At 56.6% G+C, this 18422-nt stretch overlaps 1 protein-coding gene across 1 annotated transcript; it reads right to left on the bottom strand.

Moving 5' to 3' along the window:
- Positions 1-180: 180 nt before the first annotated feature.
- NCS54_00288200 (Hypothetical protein) lies at positions 181-17748 on the bottom strand (the record flags this gene model as incomplete). Its single annotated transcript, XM_053148470.1, has 4 exons — positions 181-922; positions 1044-1207; positions 1285-10907; positions 10953-17748. The coding sequence occupies 4 exons, from the start codon at positions 17746-17748 to the stop codon at positions 181-183; spliced, it is 17325 nt and encodes a 5774-aa protein (XP_053004445.1).
- Positions 17749-18422: the final 674 nt, after the last annotated feature.

Consider the following 18422-nt stretch of genomic DNA (forward strand, 5'->3'; position numbering starts at 1 on the left):
GTGGCCATGACTCTCAGGATTTCAGAAAGTACGTGCGTGGAGCATTCACAAATGGGTAGATAATAGAGGTAACAGAACATACGAGATCAATTTCTGGCTGGTAAGAAAAGCTTACAATCTAATGGTAGCTATGATACAGGCTAAAAAGACATAGGAAATTCCCTAGGCGAAGGGAGCGCCTTAGGCGACAATAGACTCGCTGTCGATACATCTGGCTCCGTCGTTCCAGCTTGACACGGGTCCCGCGGCGAGGAACTTGGGAGTTCCGATGGTGGGGGCAATGGGGAACTTGTAGATGTTGCCGCTGGTGTTTTCGGAACCGTACAAGTTTCCGTCGGCGGCCGCGTACAGGGCACCCCAGACGTTGTTGCCTGTGATGTTGCCGAACGCCTTGAGGGTCTGCCAGGTGTAGCTTGTGCGGCTGAACCGGGTCAAGGTGGAGGATGTGGATGTGTACTGGATGGCATACATGTAGTCACCGCCTCCAGGGACGAATGCCCAATCGGCCATACCATCATCGTGAGTTGCTGTTCCGCTCAGGATAATCTTGCCATAGGTGGAAGAGCCGGGGTAGAGATCGATGGCCCACCAAGGTCGACCAGCATCAGAGAACCAGTAGCGACCTTGGTTATCGATATCACCCATGATGACGTTGCGGTTGGAGACACGGGCAGAGAGTAGGGTCCAGCCACCATCTGCGCCGATTCGGATAAGCTGAGAGCCCGTGTCATCCATAACCATGCCGTAGATGTAATCGTCGTAGCGGTTGTAACCGATACCGTTGATCCAACCACCAGGGCCGATGCCTGACTTGATGAGGGTGGTCTTTCCAGTGGTAATCTCAACACGGTAGAGTGAAGTCTTCTGGAAGAGATATCCGTAGACATCGCAATCGAATCGGACGGTAGCCGCTGCAGCACTGCTAGTAGTCGTGGTAGTAGTTGTGGTAGACCTCGAGGTTGTGGTCGAGGTAGTAGAACGAGAGGAGGTTGATGACGTTGAAGAAGAGGATGTTGATGAACTAGTGGAGGTTGACGTTGAACGAGATGTTGTAGTTGATGAGCTCGTGGTTGGAGCATGAGATGTGGTTGTAGACGTAGTAGAAGAAGTGGTCGAGGAACTCGTGGTTGGTGCACGAGATGTGGTGGTAGACGTAGTAGAAGATGTAGTTGTAGAACTCGTGGTCGTAGGCGCACGAGATGTGGTACTAGGAGACAAAGAAGATGAGGAAGACGTCGCATCGTGATGCGACGTTGTGCTCGTGGACGTGGTCGTGACAGCCACCCTGGCTCTTGGAGTCTCGATGAGAATGGTACCCGGATCATCTTCAGATTCGGGCGGGATGTAGGTAGTGAATGGACCGGTGAGCGTTTCGTCACCCTCGGTAGTGATCGTGATGTTGTGGTGGGGTGGTGTCTCGACGATGATTGTGCCGGGGTCTCCAGCGCGTCCGGGAGGCGAGTAGGTAGTGTAGCGGCCTGTGAGGGTGCTGGGTCCAGCAACGGTGGTGGTCACGTTGCGCTCAGGAGGCATCTCCACGATAATTGTACCGGGATCTCCTCTGTTCGCAGGCGGCGAGTAGGTAGTATAAGGTTCCGTAATGGTCTCAACCTCGGTTGTGATAGTGACGTTATGGTCAGGGGGCAATTCGATGATGACGGTTCCGGGGTCTCCTTGGTTGCCAGGAGGCGAATAGGTTGTATAAGGTGCGGTGATGGTATCAACAACCGTCGTGATAGTGACGTTGCGGTCCGGCGGCATCTCCACGATAATCGTACCAGGGTCGCCTCTATTGGCTGGAGGCGAGTAAGTGGTATAAGGCGCTGTAATCGTATCGACTTCGGTTGTGATCGTGACATTGGAGTCCGGCGGCAATTCGACGATAATAGTACCAGGGTCGCCTCGGTTGGCTGGAGGCGAGTAAGTCGTATATGGCGCTGTAATCGAGTCGACCTGGGTTGTGATCGTAACATTGTGATCCGGCGGTAACTCGACAATGACGGTTCCAGGATCGCCACGGTGGGCGGGCGATGCGTATGTTGTGTATGCCTGGGTGATTGTCTCGATGACAGTCGTCACGGTCACGTTGCGGTCAGGGGGAAGCTCAACAATGACAGTTCCGGGATCACCACGGTTGGCGGGTGCCGAGTAGGTGGTGTATGGCTCTGTGATTGTGTAGACCTCCTTCGTGATAGTCACATTGCGATCCGGTGGTAGCTCGATAATGATAGTGCCTGGATCGCCTCGGTTTGCGGGTGGTGAGTACGTGGTGTAGGGCTCCGTGATGGTTTCGATCTCCGTCGTGATGGTCACATTGTGATCGGGAGGAAGCTCTACGATGACGGTGCCTGGGTCGCCAGCGGCTCCAGGGGGGGAGTAGGTTGTGTAAGGAGCAGTGATCGTGCTGACTACCTCGGTGATGGTAACGTTGTTATCAGGAGGAAGCTCGATGATGATCGTGCCTGGGTCGCCGGGAGAAGCAGGAGGCGAATAGGTTGTGTAGGCCGCCGTTATGGTGCTCACGTACTCGGTTGTGGTCACGTTCCTCTCAGGGGGCAGCTCGATAATGATAGTGCCAGGATCGCCAGCAGCACCTGGGGGCGAATACGTTGTGTAAGGAGCAGTTATCGTGCTCACATACTCGGTTGTTGTGACGTTGCGGTCAGGTGGAAGCTCGATGATAATGGTGCCAGGGTCGCCCGCAGCTCCAGGAGGAGAATAGGTCGTGTAAGGAGCGGTAATGGTGCTCACATATTCGGTTGTTGTGACGTTCCTCTCCGGGGGTAGCTCGATGATAACGGTACCAGGATCTCCGGCTGCGCCTGGAGGTGAATAAGTCGTGTAGGGGGCAGTGATGGTGCTGACGTATTCGGTTGTGGTCACGTTGCGCTCAGGAGGAAGCTCGATTATCACCGTGTTGGGATCACCTTGAACAGCGGCACGAGAATAGGTAGTGTAAGGAGCAGTTCTCGAGCTGACGTATTCGGTGACAGTGACGTTGTGGTCCGGCGGAAGCTCAATGATGACAGTACCGGGATCACCCCTAGCACCAGCTGGCGAGTAGGTGGTATAAGGTCTTGTGATGGTGCTGACCACCTCGGTGATGGTGACGTTGCTGGCGCTGGGCTCCTCCAAGGTAGTAGTCTCCTCAGTAGTCGTGGTCTCGTCAACAGTGGTTGGATCGTTTCCAGCGACTCTGACAAGAGGAGTCTCGATGATGATGGTACCGGGATCACCTCGTGTGGCAGGAGGCTCGTAAGTTGTGAACATATCGGTCGCTGTGCTGGGGCGCGCGCGAGTAATGGTGACGTTGCGAGACTCCTCGGCAGTGGTAGGCTCATCAGATGTAGTTGGATCAGCCACTCTATCCTCAGGAACATCAATGAAGATGGTTCCTGGATCATCAGCCGAAGCCGGTGGCGAATAGGTTGTCCACGAGGTAGGTCCAGATCGCGTAACCGTCACATTGTAGTCTGGAGTCTCAATGATGATAGTGCCGGGATCACCTGCAGAGCCTGGCGGCGAGTAGGTGGTAAACTGTGTGGTAACCGATGAAGGACCAGCCCGAGTGATGGTGACGTTGTAGTCGGGGGTCTCGACAATGACGGTTCCGGGGTCGCCAGGAGTTCCGGGGGGTGAGTAAGTTGTGAACGGCGTGGTGACCGAAGGAGGAGCGGCCCTGGTAATCGTGACGTTGTAGTCGGGAGTCTCGACGATAACCGTGCCGGGGTCGCCTGGGGTAGCTGGAGGCGAATAGGTCGTGAACGGAGTTGTGATAGAGGCAGGGGCAGCTCTGGTGATGGTGACATTGTAATCGCCGTTGGGAGTCTCGACGACAACTGTGCCAGGATCACCAGGCGTGCCAGGGGGGTTATAAGTAGTAAACGGAGTAGTGATAGAAGCTGGAGCTTCTCTAGTGATAGTGACGTTATAGTCAGGCGTCTCAACAATGATGGTGCCTGGGTCACCCTTGGAAGCGGGTGGCGAGTAGGTAGTGAAGAGAGTAGTGACTGACTGAGGAGCAGCCCTGGTGATGGTGATGTTATAGTCGCCGTTGGGGGTCTCGACAATAACAGTACCGGGATCACCAGGTGTTCCAGGTGGGTTGTAGGTAGTGAAAGGAGTAGTGATGGAAGCGGGCGCCTCCCTAGTGATAGTGACGTTGTAATCAGGGGTTTCAACGATAACCGTGCCTGGGTCACCGGGGTTGGCCGGTGGTGAGTAGGTGGTGAATGTGGTTGTGATAGACTCAGGGGCGGCTCTAGTGATGGTAACATTGTAATCTGGCGTCTCAATGATGATGGTGCCAGGATCGGTTTCTTGAGCCGGCGGCTCGTAAGTGGTGAAAGGAGTGGTGACGCCGGGAGGTCCAGCCCGGGTGATGGTGACGTTGCCGTGTTGGGCCAATGTCTGATCCAGATAGACACTGGTGTGAACGAGGACAGTTCCAGGCTCGGTGCCGGATGGGGGAATGATGATGGTGTTGGTCTCCACGCCGGTGGTCTCGGGGTCGCCGGAAGCAGTATCGTTCTTTGTGAGTGTAGACGGATCACCGGGAATAGTGATAGTCTCGAATCTCGTGACATAATCTGAGGTTGACTCGGACGTAGACTCAGCAGTGTCTGTGACTGGCGTGTAGATGACATGAGTTCCCGGTTGGCCATCAGTGGGAGGGATAATGTGAGTGATGTTGTCAGTAACACCGGGATACTCAGTGTTGGGCTCAACCACAGTGATATGGTCGTGCTTGTCATCGGGAGTGATGGTGAGAGCATCAGGGTTGCTGGTGGTGCCATCGTCAGTCGAGGCTGGCTCCGTGATGGGCTCAGTGGTAGAAGCTGTCGGGGCCGTTGGCGTGTTGATGGTCGCAGCCTCAGTGGAAGTGGTTTCGGGCTCGGGTGTAGTTGTGGTTGGCCGGACCGCAAGGCGTGCTCGAGGAGTGTCGATGATAATAGTTCCAGGGTCACCGGCCGATCGAGGAGGCGAGTATGTAGTGTGAGGCTCCGTGAGCTCCTCGGGGCCTTCTTCAATGACAGTGACATTGCGCTCAGCAGGAGTCTCAATGATGAAAGTTCCGGGATCACCAGAAGCACCTGGAGGCGAGTAGGTGGTGAAGAAGGTAGGGCCTTCTCTGGTGATAGTGACGTTACCTGGGCCTGGAGTCTCAACAATGACTGTACCAGGATCGCCCGTGCTGCCAGGTGGTGAGTAGGTTGTGAAAGGAGCCGTGAGAGACTCGGGGCCGGGTCGAGTAATGGTGACATTGCGAGGTCCTGGTGTCTCGATTATGACAGTACCGGGATCGCCTGGAGAACCTGGAGGCGAGTAGGTAGTGAATGGCGCAGTGAGAGACTCAGGTCCCTCCGTGATGATAGTCACGTTGCGCTCCTCGGCCGTCATAGGAACAGGCGTCTCAATGATAACAGTGCCAGGGTCGCCAGGGGTCGCAGGCGGCACGTAGGTAGTATAAGGCTCAGTGAGAGTTGAAGGACCAGCCGTGTAGATGGTCACCTTGCGCTCTTCAGCTGTAGTTGGGACTGGCGTCTCGATGATCACAGTACCAGGCTCGCCGGCAGCCGTAGCAGGCTGGAATCGGGTCAAGGGAGCCGTCAAGTAAGGAGGACCTGGAGTGTAGACAGTCACATTGCGACCTTCATCGGTTGTCTGAGGAACAGGAGTTTCAATGATGACAGTGCCTGGGTCGCCGGGTGAGCCAGGAGGAGAGTATGTGGTGTAAGGCTCAGTCAGAGTGCTGGGGCCAGCTGTGTAGACAGTCACATTGCGACCAGGATCTTCGCTCGTGGTGGCTGGAGCAGGAGCCGGAGTCTCAATAATGACGGTACCGGGCTCCCCAGGACCGCTTGGGGGCTCGTAAGAAGTGATGGGCGAGTCGATTGTGCCAGGGCCAGGGTACTGTCGGATGACGGTGACATTGCGGCTATTATCAGAAGGAGGAATCGTGATCGCAGGAGGCTCAGTCGTAGTCTCGGGAGACTCGGTCTGAGGCGCCAGGGTCTCGATGATGACAGTGCCTGGCTCACCGTTGGTGGGAGCGATCGTTGTGACGGTGATAGGCTCAGAGTAGGAAGCTGTTCCAGTGTATGGCCTGTAAACTGTGACATACGAATCGCTCTGAGTCTGGGGCACCTGGGTCTCGATGATGACGGTTCCGGGCTCGCCATTGGTGGGAGCAATAGTGGTGACAGTGACCGGAGCGGTGATTGTGTCAGAACCAGTGTAAGGTCTGTAGATGGTCACGTAGGTAGGCTCAGGAGCGCTGGTGGTCGGAGCAGCCTCAGTGGTGGCATCCGGAGTCTCGATGATGACGGTGCCAGGTTGGCCATTTGCAGGAGCAATAGTGGTAACCGTGACGGGCGCGGTGATGCGATCAGGGCCAGTGTGAGCACGGAAGACGGTCACATAAGAATCGTCTCCAGCAGGGACAGTCACGGGAGCGTTTGCAGTGGGAGTCTCCGTGCTGGGCGTCTCAATGATGACTGTGCCTGGGTCGGTGCCAGTTGGAGGAATAGTGGTGACGGTGATCGGGGCCGTGATGGGCTCAGCGCCAGTATAAGGCCGAGTGATTGTGATGTACGAAGGCTCGGGATCAGATGTAGTGATCGGTGGTGCTTGACCCGGGGTTTCGATGATAACGGTTCCAGGGTCGGTTCCTTGAGGAGGAATGGTTGTAACCGTGGTTGGGGCAGTAATGATTTCGACGCCACTATAAGGCCTGTAGATGGTGATGTATGAAGGTTCAAACTCCGAAGTCGTCTGGGCCACTGGGGTCTCAATAATAACGGTGCCAGGGTCAGTGCCAGTGGGAGGGATAGTCGTTACGGTGATGGGGCCAGTAATAGGATCAACGCCACGGTAGGCTCGAGTGATAGTGATGTACGAAGGATCAAACTCGGTCGTGGGCTGGGCCTCTGGAGTCTCAATGATGACGGTACCAGGATCAGTGCCTGTCGGTGGAATCGTTGTAACCGTGATGGGCCCAGTGATGGGGTCAATGCCACGATACGGCCGAGTGATTGTGATGTACGATGGGTCGAATTCCGAAGTTGTCTGAGCCACAGGTGTCTCAATAATGACTGTGCCGGGATCGGTACCAGTGGGAGGGATAGTCGTGACGGTAATGGGACCCGTGATAGGATTGACACCACTGTAGGGCCTGGTGATTGTGATGTATGAGGGCTCTGCGGTGGTGATTGGAGGAGCTTGCCCGGGGGTCTCGATAATAACCGTTCCGGGTTCGGTTCCTTGGGGTTCGATGGTTGTGACCGTAACCGGTGCAGTAATCTGGCCGGGACCCGGATAAGGTCTGTAGACCGTGACGTAAGAGGGTTCAGGTGCGGGCTCCGAAGTCGTGATCGGTGGTGCTTCGCCTGGGGTCTCGATGATGACTGTGCCAGGCTCGGTTCCTTGAGGTTCGATCGTCGTAACGGTGATCGGAGCAGTGATCTGACCAGGACCTGGATATGGTGTGTAAATCGTAATGTATGTAGGCTGGGCTTCCGAAGTGGTAATCGGAGGAGCCTGGCCAGGGGTTTCGATGATAACTGTGCCAGGCTCCGTTCCTGAAGGCTCGATGGTTGTAACCGTAACTGGCGCCGTAATCTCGCCGGGGCCAGGATAAGGCCTATAGACAGTAATATAGGAAGGCTCAGGGGTAGGCTCTGAAGTCGTGATGGGAGGAGCCTGACCCGGCGTTTCGATGATAACCGTACCAGGCTCGGTGCCAGAAGGCTCGATGGTGGTGACTGTGACCGGCGCCGTGATCTGTCCAGGTCCTGGATAAGGCCTATACACTGTGATGTATGAAGGCTCAGGAGCAGGATCAGAGGTCGTGATAGGCGGAGCTTGACCGGGAGTCTCGATGATAACCGCACCGGGCTGATCGCCTTGCGGCTCGATAGTCGTGACGGTGACAGGGGCAGTAATTTGGCCGGGTCCTGGGTAGGGTCGATAGACCGTAATGTACGAGGGCTCGGCAGAAGTGGTTGGCTGAGGAACAGGGGTCTCAATGATGACTGTTCCTGGCTGGTCTCCCTGAGGCGAGATCGTCGTAACCGTGATCGAGTTTGTGATAGGGTTAACACCGGTGTAAGCCCTCCAGATGGTGATGTAAGAAGGCTCGGCTGTTGTGACTGGCGGTGCCTGACCCGGAGTCTCGATAATGACTGTACCGGGTTGATCGCCTTGAGGCTCAATAGTCGTAACAGTGACTGGCGCAGTGATCACGTCAGGGCCAGAGTGAGGCCTATAGACAGTGATGTACGAAGGCTCGCGAGAAGTAGTCGGCTCTGGACCAGGGGTCTCGATGACAACGGTTCCGGGTTCGTCACCCTGAGGGGGAATGGTGGTCACTGTGATAGGTCCAGTGATGGGCTCAGCTCCAGTGTAGAGTGTGTAGACTGTCACATAGGAGGCGGGAGCTGCTGTCACAGGAGCTGCCTGGCCGGGCGTCTCAATGATGACGGTACCAGGTTGATCTCCTTGGGGTTCAATCGTAGTAACCGTGACAGGAGCAGTGATTTCGCCAGGACCGGGATAAGGCCTGAAGACCGTGATATAAGAAGGCTCGGGCGTAGCAGTAACAGGAGGTGCTTCGCCAGGTGTCTCGATGATCACAGTGCCGGGTTGATCACCTTGAGGTTCGATAGTGGTAACCGTGAAAGGTGCAGTAATGATACCGGGGCCAGGATAAGGTCGGAACACTGTGATGTACGTTGGCGGAGAAGTGGTCGTTAGCGCCTCAGTGGTCTCTGCTGCAGGAGCTGCAGTCACTGGGGGCGCTTGACCGGGTGTCTCGATAATCACAGTGCCGGGTTCGTCTCCCTGAGGTTCAATAGTTGTGACCGTGACCGGAGCAGTGATCTCTCCAGGACCTGGGTAAGGCCTATACACGGTGACGTATGAAGGCTCGGGTGTAGCCGTGATCGGGGGCGCCTGGCCGGGTGTCTCAATGATGACGGTGCCGGGTTGGTCGTCTTGGGGCTCAATGGTCGTGACAGTGACGGGGCCGGTGATCATAGGGGTTCCAGTATACGGTCTGAAGACCGTGATGTACGATGGCGCAGCAGAAGTGGTGACCGGGACGGGAGTCTCGATAACCACAGTGCCGGGCTGATCGCCGTCAGGAGGAATCGTCGTGACAGTGACAGGACCAGTGATGGGGTCGACTCCGGTGTAAGCCTTGTAAACGGTGACATAAGAAGGCTCGGGGCTAGCGGTAACAGGAGGAGCTTGGCCAGGGGTCTCAACAATGACCGTACCAGGCTGATCGCCTTGAGGATCGATGGTTGTGACTGTGGTAGGCTCAGTAATGGGAGGGGTTCCTATGTATGGCCTATAGATCGTGATCCAAGAAGGCTCAGGGGTGGCAGTGATCGGCGGCGCCTGTCCGGGAGTTTCAATGATAACTGTTCCGGGCTGGTCACCCTGGGGGTCGATGGTCGTGACGGTTGTGGGCTCAGAGATCATGGGGGTTCCAGTGTATGGTCTGAAGATGGTGATCCAAGATGGAGCAGGGCTGCTCGTAACTGGAGCGGGAGTCTCAATGATGACCGTGCCGGGCTCGTCACCCTGAGGGTTAATTGTGGTAACCGTAGTAGACTCAGTGATCATGGGGGTTCCGGTATAGGCCCTGAAGATGGTAATCCAAGAGGGCTCGGGGCGAGTGGTCACAGGAGGTGCCTGACCAGGAGTCTCGATGATAACTGTGCCAGGCTCGGTACCTGTTGGCTCAATCGTGGTGACGGTCACTGGCTCAGTAATCTGGCCAGGGCCTGGGTAAGGACGATAGACCGTGACATAGGTCCGCTCGGCAGTTGTGATGGGTCCTTGCGTTTCGATGATAACCGTGCCAGGTTCAGTACCTGATGGCTCGATTGTCGTCACAGTGATAGGGCCAGTGATTTGGCCTGGGCCAGGGTATTGGCGATATACTGTGATGTACGAGGGCTCGGCAGTTGTAACAGGGGGAGCTTGTCCAGGCGTTTCGATGATGACGGTTCCTGGCTCGGTTCCTTGAGGCTCGATCGTCGTGACGGTCACAGGCTCGGTAATCTGGCCGGGGCCAGGATAAGGCCGATACACAGTGATGTACAAAGGCTCGGGGGAAGATGTGATAGGAGGAGCCTGTCCGGGGGTCTCGATGATGACTGTTCCCGGCTCGGTTCCCGAGGGCTCGATAGTTGTCACAGTGACTGGAGCAGTGATCTCGCCAGGACCTGGGTACGGGCGATAGGCCGTGACATAAGACGGCTCAGGCTCAGGGCTGGAGGTAACTGGGGGAGCCTGGCCTGGGGTCTCAATGATAACTGTACCGGGCTCGGTGCCAGAAGGCTCGATGGTAGTGACCGTGACAGGAGCGGTAATCTCTCCAGGGCCAGGGTATGGGCGATACACTGTCACATAGGTCGGCTCTGGCTGAGGACTACTAGTGACAGGAGGGGCTTGGCCGGGAGTCTCGATGATGACCGTTCCTGGCTCTGTTCCTGAAGGCTCAATAGTCGTGAGGGTAACAGGAGCGGTGATTTCGCCGGGGCCAGGGTAAGGGCGATAGACAGTAACATAAGAGGGTTCAGGCTCGGAACTGCTTGTGACCGGGGCAGGGGTCTCAATGATGACTGTGCCTGGATTGGTTCCTGAAGGAGGAATCGTCGTGACAGTGATGGGAGCAGTAATTTCACCGGGGCCGGGATACGGGCGATAAACCGTGACGTAGGACGGCTCAGGTTCGGGGCTAGCCGTGACGGGAGGGGCTTGACCGGGAGTCTCAACGATGACGGTTCCAGGCTGGCCGCCTTGGGGCTCAATCGTTGTGACAGTTGTAGGTTCGGTGATGAAGCCGGTTCCGGTATAAGGTCGGAATACCGTCACGTATGAAGGTTCCGGAGTGGCTGTCATAGGAGGAGCTTGTCCTGGGGTCTCGATAATGACAGTACCTGGTTGATCTCCCTCGGGAGCGATGGTAGTCACCGTGATAGGCGCATCAATCTGGCCTGGACCAGGATAAGGTCGGAAAACGGTGACATAGAATGGCTCGTAGGTCGACGTGGTTGCGGCAACTCGCTCAACAGGAGTCTCAATAATGATGGTACCGGGCTGGTCGCCGTCTGGCTGGATGGTTGAAACGGTGATAGGAGCCGTGATAATGTCAACGCCAGAGTAAGGTCGATACACTGTGATCCACGAAGGAGCAGGACCAGAGGTGGTGGTGGCAGGCGCTTGACCAGGGGTCTCGATGATGACTGTGCCGGGTTGGTCTCCCTCGGGGGCAATCGTGGTGACGGTAACGGGACCAGTGATCGCATCCGTTCCGCTGTACGGTCGATAGATCGTAATGTACGAAGGAGCAGGACCGGGAGTTGTCACTGGAGGCGCCTGTGGACCTGGGGTCTCAATGATGACCGTACCGGGCTGGTCTCCGGTAGGAGCGATAGTCGTGACCGTGACTGGCTCCGTGATAACGTCAGGACCGGTATGCGGCCGATACACTGTGACGTAGGACGGGGCAGGGCCGGCAGAAGTGACGGGCGCGGCCTGTTCCGTTGGCGTCTCTATGATCACGGTACCAGGCTCGTCGCCCTGAGGAGGAATCGTGGTGACGGTGATCGGTGCCGTGATGACATCTTGGCCAGTGTAGGGGCGAGTGATGGTGATGTACGAAGGAGCAGGGCCAGAAGTGGTCACTGGAGGCGCCTGCGGACCTGGGGTCTCAATAATCACAGTACCAGGCTGTCCATCCAATGGTGCAATGGTGGTGACAGTCACTGGCTCTGTGATAACGTCTGGACCCTCGTGAGGTCGGTAAACTGTAACATAGTAGTCAGCTTGAGAGGAGGTTGTTGGCACAGCCACCCTCTGAATCGGAGTCTCGATGATAATGGTCCCGGGTCCGTCATCTGTAGGGTCAATAGTCGTAATCGTAATCTCACCCGTGATCTCGTCCGCTCCGGTGTGAGGGCGATAGACGGTGAGATAAGACGCGCCGGGACGAGAGGTGGTCAAAGGTGGGGCCGGAGCCGGGGCCGGAGTGGACTCGGGGTCGGTGGGGGTCTCGATGATGACTGTACCGGGTTGATCTCCGGAAGGAGGGATCGTAGTAACTGTGACCGGCGCGGTGATGACGTCGGGTCCAGTGTGCGGCCTATAGACAGTTACGTAAGTAGCACCAGGTGAAGATACCGTAGTAGGCTCATCAGCCGAAGTTGAGGGCTCGACTAGTGCGGGAGTCTCAATGATCACGGTACCAGGCTGATCCCCAGATGGCGGGATAGTGGTAACAGTGACTGGGGCTGTGATCACATCAGGCCCAGTATGTGGTCTATAGACAGTGATATAAGAAGCACCAGGCGAGGAGACCGTCGAGGGAGCCTCTTGGGTTGAGGTAGGCTGGGCCTCGATGGGAGTCTCGATGATAACTGTTCCTGGCTGATCACCAAAAGGAGGGATTGTGGTGACAGTGACGGGTGCAGTAATCACGTCCACGCCGGTATGAGGGCGATAGACAGTGATGTACGAGGCGCCGGGCGAAGAAATAGTTGTAGGAGCCGCCTCTGGTGTGGTGGTGGTAGGATCCGGCTGAACTGGGGTCTCGATGATCACAGTACCGGGCTGACCACCAGATGGAGCGATGGTTGTGATGGTTATAGGTGCAGTAATCACATCGGCTCCAGTATGAGGTCGGAACACAGTCACATAAGACTCCTCCGGACCAGGAGGAATCGTCACCGTAGGGTTCGACTCAGGAGATTGAGGCTCAGGGGTCTCAATGATAACTGTTCCCGGCTGGCCATTTGAAGGAGCGATGGTCGTGACCGTAATGGGAGCAGTGATAACGTCGGCCCCAGTGTGAGGCCTGTAAACCGTGACGTAGGTCTCCTGTGGGCCGGGAGAAAGTGTGACTGGCGGGATGTTGACCTTGTTGCCAGTCTGCAGGCCAGGGGTCTCGATGATGATGGTTCCAGGTTGGCCGTTGGTCGGCTCGATGGTGGTGACGGTGATAGGCGCAGTGATCTGGTCGGGACCCACGTGAGGCCTATAGACCGTGACGTACGAGTTCTCAGGGCCAGGAGGAATAGTGACAGGAGGGTCGGCAGTCGGCGTCGGTGTCGAGGGGACGGGAGTCTGAATGATGATAGTCCCAGGCTGTCCACCAGAGGGCTCGATAGTAGTGACTGTGACAGGAGCCGTGATGACTCCAGGACCAGGATACGGCTGATAGACCGTTACATACGAGTTATCAGGACCAGGAGGGATCGTCACTGGAGGGTTGCCAGAGGACTGAGTCTCAGTAGGAGTCTGAGGCACCAAGGTCTCAATGATGACCGTTCCTGGTTGTCCACCAGATGGGGGAATGGTGGTGACCGTGATCGGGGCCGTAATGGCACTCGCTCCAGTGTATGGCCTGTAGATGGTGATGTAACCATTCTGGTCATCGGAAACAGTGAGGGTCGCCGACTGAGTTGGCGCCGGTGTCTGCGGCACTGGTGTCTCGATGATAACAGTGCCTGGCTGTCCACCAGAGGGAGCAATGGTTGTGACCGTCAGAGGCGCTGTGATAACTCCAGGGCCAGGATATGGACGATAGACCGTTACATAACCATCGTCGCCCTGAGGAACAGTGACCGGTGGAGACTGAGTCTCAGTGGGGGTCTGGGGAACTGGCGTCTCAATGATGACAGTACCGGGTTGACCACCTGAAGGAGCGATAGTTCCAACAGTGAGGGGAGCCGTGATAGAGCCGGGGCCTGGATAAGGCCTGTAGATGGTAACATAGCCACCCTGATCAGCAGGAATCGTAACCGGCGGAGGAGCAGTCGTTGTCTCAGGCTGAGTGGGATCCACTGGAACTGGGGTCTCAATGATCACAGTACCAGGCTGACCTCCCGAGGGAAGGATGGTAGTGACAGTAATCGGCGCCGTAATGGGAGAACCAGTGTGCGGTCGATAAACAGTCACATATCCATCCTGACCCTGAGGAATGGTAACAGCCGAGTCGCTAGTGGTCTGAGCCTCAGTCGACTCAACAACAGCCGGAGTCTCGATAATCACTGTGCCGGGCTGCCCGCCTGAGGGGGCGATCGTAGTGACCGTAATTGGCGCAGTGATAGGAGCTCCGGTGTGAGGTCGGTAGATAGTGATGTAGTTATCATCGCCAGCTGGGATCGTGACTGGAGGCTGGCTGGTAGGCTGGAACTTAGTAAAGACAACCGGAGTTGGGGTCTCGATAATGATAGTTCCAGGCTGGCCGTTCACGGGAGGCTGCGTCATGGTGATAGGATGGTCAATGTTACCGGGACCTGGGTAAGGTCGGTAGATGGTGACATATGGCCGATCCGAAGCAGTCGGAACGGTGAGCGTTCCACCAGGAGTCTCGGTCGTTGAAGGAGCCGCCGACACGGGAGTCTCAATGATGACGGTGCCAGGCTGTCCATTGGAAGGCTGCTGGGTGTATGTGATGGGCGCAGTAATGGTGCCAGGACCTGGATAAGGTCTGTAGATGGTCACGTAGGAACCAGTAGGACCTGGAGGGATAGTGATAGGCCCAGCCGACGTCTGTGGCACAGTTGGGGTCGGAGTCTGCGTAGGAGGAGCAGGAGTCTCAATAAAGATAGTACCGGGCTGACCATTGGCAGGGGGCTGGGTCAGAGTGATGGGTGTAGTAATAGTCCCCGGGCCTGGGTAAGGCCGGTAGACAGTCACGTAAAAGTTGGAAGGGCTCGAACTCTGAGGAACTGGCGTCTCAATGAGTATAGTACCAGGCTGTCCATTCGCAGGAGGCTGAGTGATGGTGATGGGCTGCGAAATCGTACCGGGGCCTGGGAAAGGCGTGTAGATGGTAACCCATCGCTCAGGATCGGTAACAGTAGCCGGATCACTCTGTTGAGGTTGAGTCGGGTCGGGAACTGGAGTCTCAATGAGAACAGTTCCGGGCTGACCTCCCTGAGGGGGAGTAATGATGGTGATAGGCGACGAGATCTTGCCAGGTCCTGGGTAAGGAGTGTAGATCGTCACGTAACCATCCGAGCCAGACACAGTGGTCGCGGGCTCTGGCGTTTCGACCGGGCCCTGGGTGGGGGTCTGTGGCACAGGCGTCTCAATCAGAACCGTTCCAGGTTGACCATCCCGAGGGGGAGTGACGATGGTAATAGGAGTATCAATCGTTCCAGGGCCGGGATACGGGGTGTAGATGGTGATGTATCCATCTGAACCAGAGACGGTGGTTGGCTGCTGAGCTGAGCTCTGAGTCTGAGCCCACTTGACCGGCGGGGGAGTCTCGATGTAGACGATGCTGCCATCCGTAATGGTGATGGGAGCCGTGATAGGGTCACCCGTGTGCGGACGGAAGACAGTGACAAGACCGCCCGAAGAGGTGGGAGCCACGGTGACCTCGGGTGCCGGAGTCTCAATGATGATAGTTCCGGGCTGACCATTGGCGGGAGGCTGGGTGATGGTGATCGGCTCAGTAATCGGCGATCCCTCGTGAGGTCGGTAGATTGTCACGTAGGGCCTATCAGAAGCAGTCGGGATAGTGATGGGCTCAGTGCCGGCCGGGTTGTCGAGCCTGGTCGCTGGAGTCTCAATGATGATGGTACCCGGCTGTCCATTCGCAGGAGTCTGAGTAATGGTAATAGCCGCGGTGATAGGATCACCAGTGTGAGGCCGGTAGATGGTGATATAAGGGTTGTCACGACTAGGAGGAATCGTGAGCTCGCCATTACCAGAATCACCAGGCTGAGAAGTCTGAGCAGATCCATCAGGCCCGGTCTGAGCTCCAGGTGAAGTTTGAGCGCCAGAGGGGGTCTGGGCAGTTGGGGTCTGCTGGACCTTGGTGACAGGAGTCTCAATGATGATGGTACCGGGCTGGTCTCCAACTGGGGTCTGCGTGATGGTAATAGCAGACGTGATCGGGTCACCAGGATGAGGCCGAACAATGGTCGCCCATGGATTATCACCACCAGCGGGAATTGTGATGGTCTCCTGGCCCGGCTGGGGAGTAGATGGAGCAGGGGTCTCGATGACGACTGTACCAGGCTGACCTCCCGAGGGCGCAATAGTGAGAGTAATAGGCTCGGTGATGGGATCACCAACATGGGGTCGGAAGATGGTTGTAGGAGAGTCTGGGCCACTCGGGATGGTGATGGGCTCATCAGGAGATCGAACTCTGGTCTGAGGGCTATTCGGGCTCGGGGTCTCGATGATGATCGTGCCGGGTTGCCCAGGTGCTCCAGTGATTGTGATGGTAGTAGGAACCGTGATTGGATCACCGGTGTGCTCCCTCACAATCGTGGTAGTGGAGCCGCCAGGGCCAGGCGCGATCGTAATCGGCGAACCTTGAGTCGGAGCCGGCGCGTTGGGAGTCTCAATAATGATGGTTCCCTTCTCGCCTCCGCTGGGCTGAATCGTGATAGTGGTCGGCACCGTAATCGTGTCAGTTCCGTCATGTCCCTGCACAACCGTGACGAACGGGCTGTTGGGGTCTGATGGAAGAGTGACTACGACGTTCCTCTGCCCAGTTGGCAGCTCATTGCCAGGCTCAGCGACCTTGTTTCCGGGATCGATGATTCCCGTATCACCACTATCGGGAGTCGGAGTCTCGATAACGATAGTTCCGCCATCTCCTCCTGCGGTCGGGGGAATGAGGATGGTGACTGCCGTGGAGATAGGAGTAGGCCCAGTGTGAGGACGGAGGATGGTGGTGAAAGGGCTGTCGGCGCTGGGAGGAATCGTGACGGTTTCGCCAGCACCCTGAGTTCCAGGAGGAACCTGGATGACGACAGTACCCTGACCGCCGCCAGGTGCCGTGATGGTAGTGAGGACGGGTCGAGTGATGGAGACAGTACCAGTGTAAGTCTGGATGATGACGACGTTAGAAGTGTCGGCAGATCCTGGTAATTCAGGAGAACCTGCTCCAGGAACATCTGCACCAGGAGAACCGGAGTCTGGAGAGCCAGCGCCAGGCGAACCAGAGTCGGGAGAACCAGCACCAGGAGCTCCTGAATCCGGAGATCCAGAGCCAGGAGAGCCAGTATCAGGAGAGCCAGCATCAGGAGAGCCAGCATCAGGAGAGCCAGCATCGGGTGCACCAGGAGATCCAGGTGTAGCCGTGTTTGGTGTCTCAGGCCAAGGAGTCTGAATAATGACAGTTCCAGGGTTCGTTCCTGAAGCAGAAATAGTAATCGTTCTGGGTGGCAGAGTCGTAGGTCCAGGGAAAGCCTGGATGACAGTGAACATGGGATCCTCCAACGAAGGAGGGATCGTCAAAGCGCCGGACTGTCCAGGTGTGAAGGCCGAATAAAGTGTGCTAGCAAGCTCGACAATGACTGTACCGGCTCGTGTTCCGTCTGGCTCGGCAATCGTAGTGACAACATTGATGATGGTTCGCGTCCCTGTGTACGCCTTGATGATTCTCTCGTAAGGATAGTCGGTAGAGGGTGGGATCGTGATGGTGGGTGGCTGCTGGGCCACTAGTGTGTTGGGAGAAGCTCCGCCAGGGGCGGACTGATCATGAGGAAAAGCAGTAGCGGGAAAGGCGTCATCGTTGTCGTTGAGAGTGCCATGACCTCCGCTCAGGGTTGTCTCGGCATGGGGAATTAGAGACACAGCAAAGATAGAACCTCGGATCTGTGTTGCGAGGTCCGGGATATCAAGTGAAGGAATGTCGTCGTTGTTATCATCTTGTGCCTTGATGGCGGTAAGGAGTGTAGAGGCAAGAAGCCCCCGTGACAACCACATCTTGCCAATAAAGACAAGTATCTGAGGTTACACGAATCTTCGAGATCAATACTGTGCAAAGTATGCGGAACTTGGGCTTCTCAACGTTCCCTCGGTGGTTTATAAACACTAGGCCCGGGAACACTATCATCCCCAGAGCTCCCATCTTGTGGCTTCATCGGGGCATCCGCCCGTCTGCTTTCGTCGCGTTTAGAGTTCTCAATAGTCTGCGGAGAGCCCATCTCCCAAGAGAGTCATGTTCTCGCCCATAGTCCGCATTCCCTGCCCTGGGGCTCCCACGAGGTTCTCGACGAACTTGGAATGTCGTCATTGAGCTAGGAGCTTTGACTTGGCCGGGAAGGCGATCGTGCCTTGCCTCCTCTCAGGGCGACATTCTTCGGCCCTGGTTGGGACCTGCATGACGTGAACCGTGATTGGGTCGTGTTGAGGACGCTTGTGTCTAAACAGCAACTCACCAGGGACTGGAACGCGCCGAGCCGATCGACCAAGGGATCGTCCTGGCGGGCCAGACTATGGCTTGTCTAACTACCCTTTTTGCGTTTGTCTCAATCGAAAGCGTGTCAAGCCACATCAGCCACCCATTGTCCACGGCCATAGCCCCATGGAGAAGGACGGATATGACTCGAGCTAGTCAGGGGCCATCCGCAATCTGGACTGTCTTGCACCTCCACCCA

Source organism: Fusarium falciforme, chromosome 2, assembly GCF_026873545.1.
Source record: "Fusarium falciforme chromosome 2, complete sequence".
In the NCBI taxonomy this organism is placed as follows: domain Eukaryota; kingdom Fungi; phylum Ascomycota; class Sordariomycetes; order Hypocreales; family Nectriaceae; genus Fusarium; species Fusarium falciforme.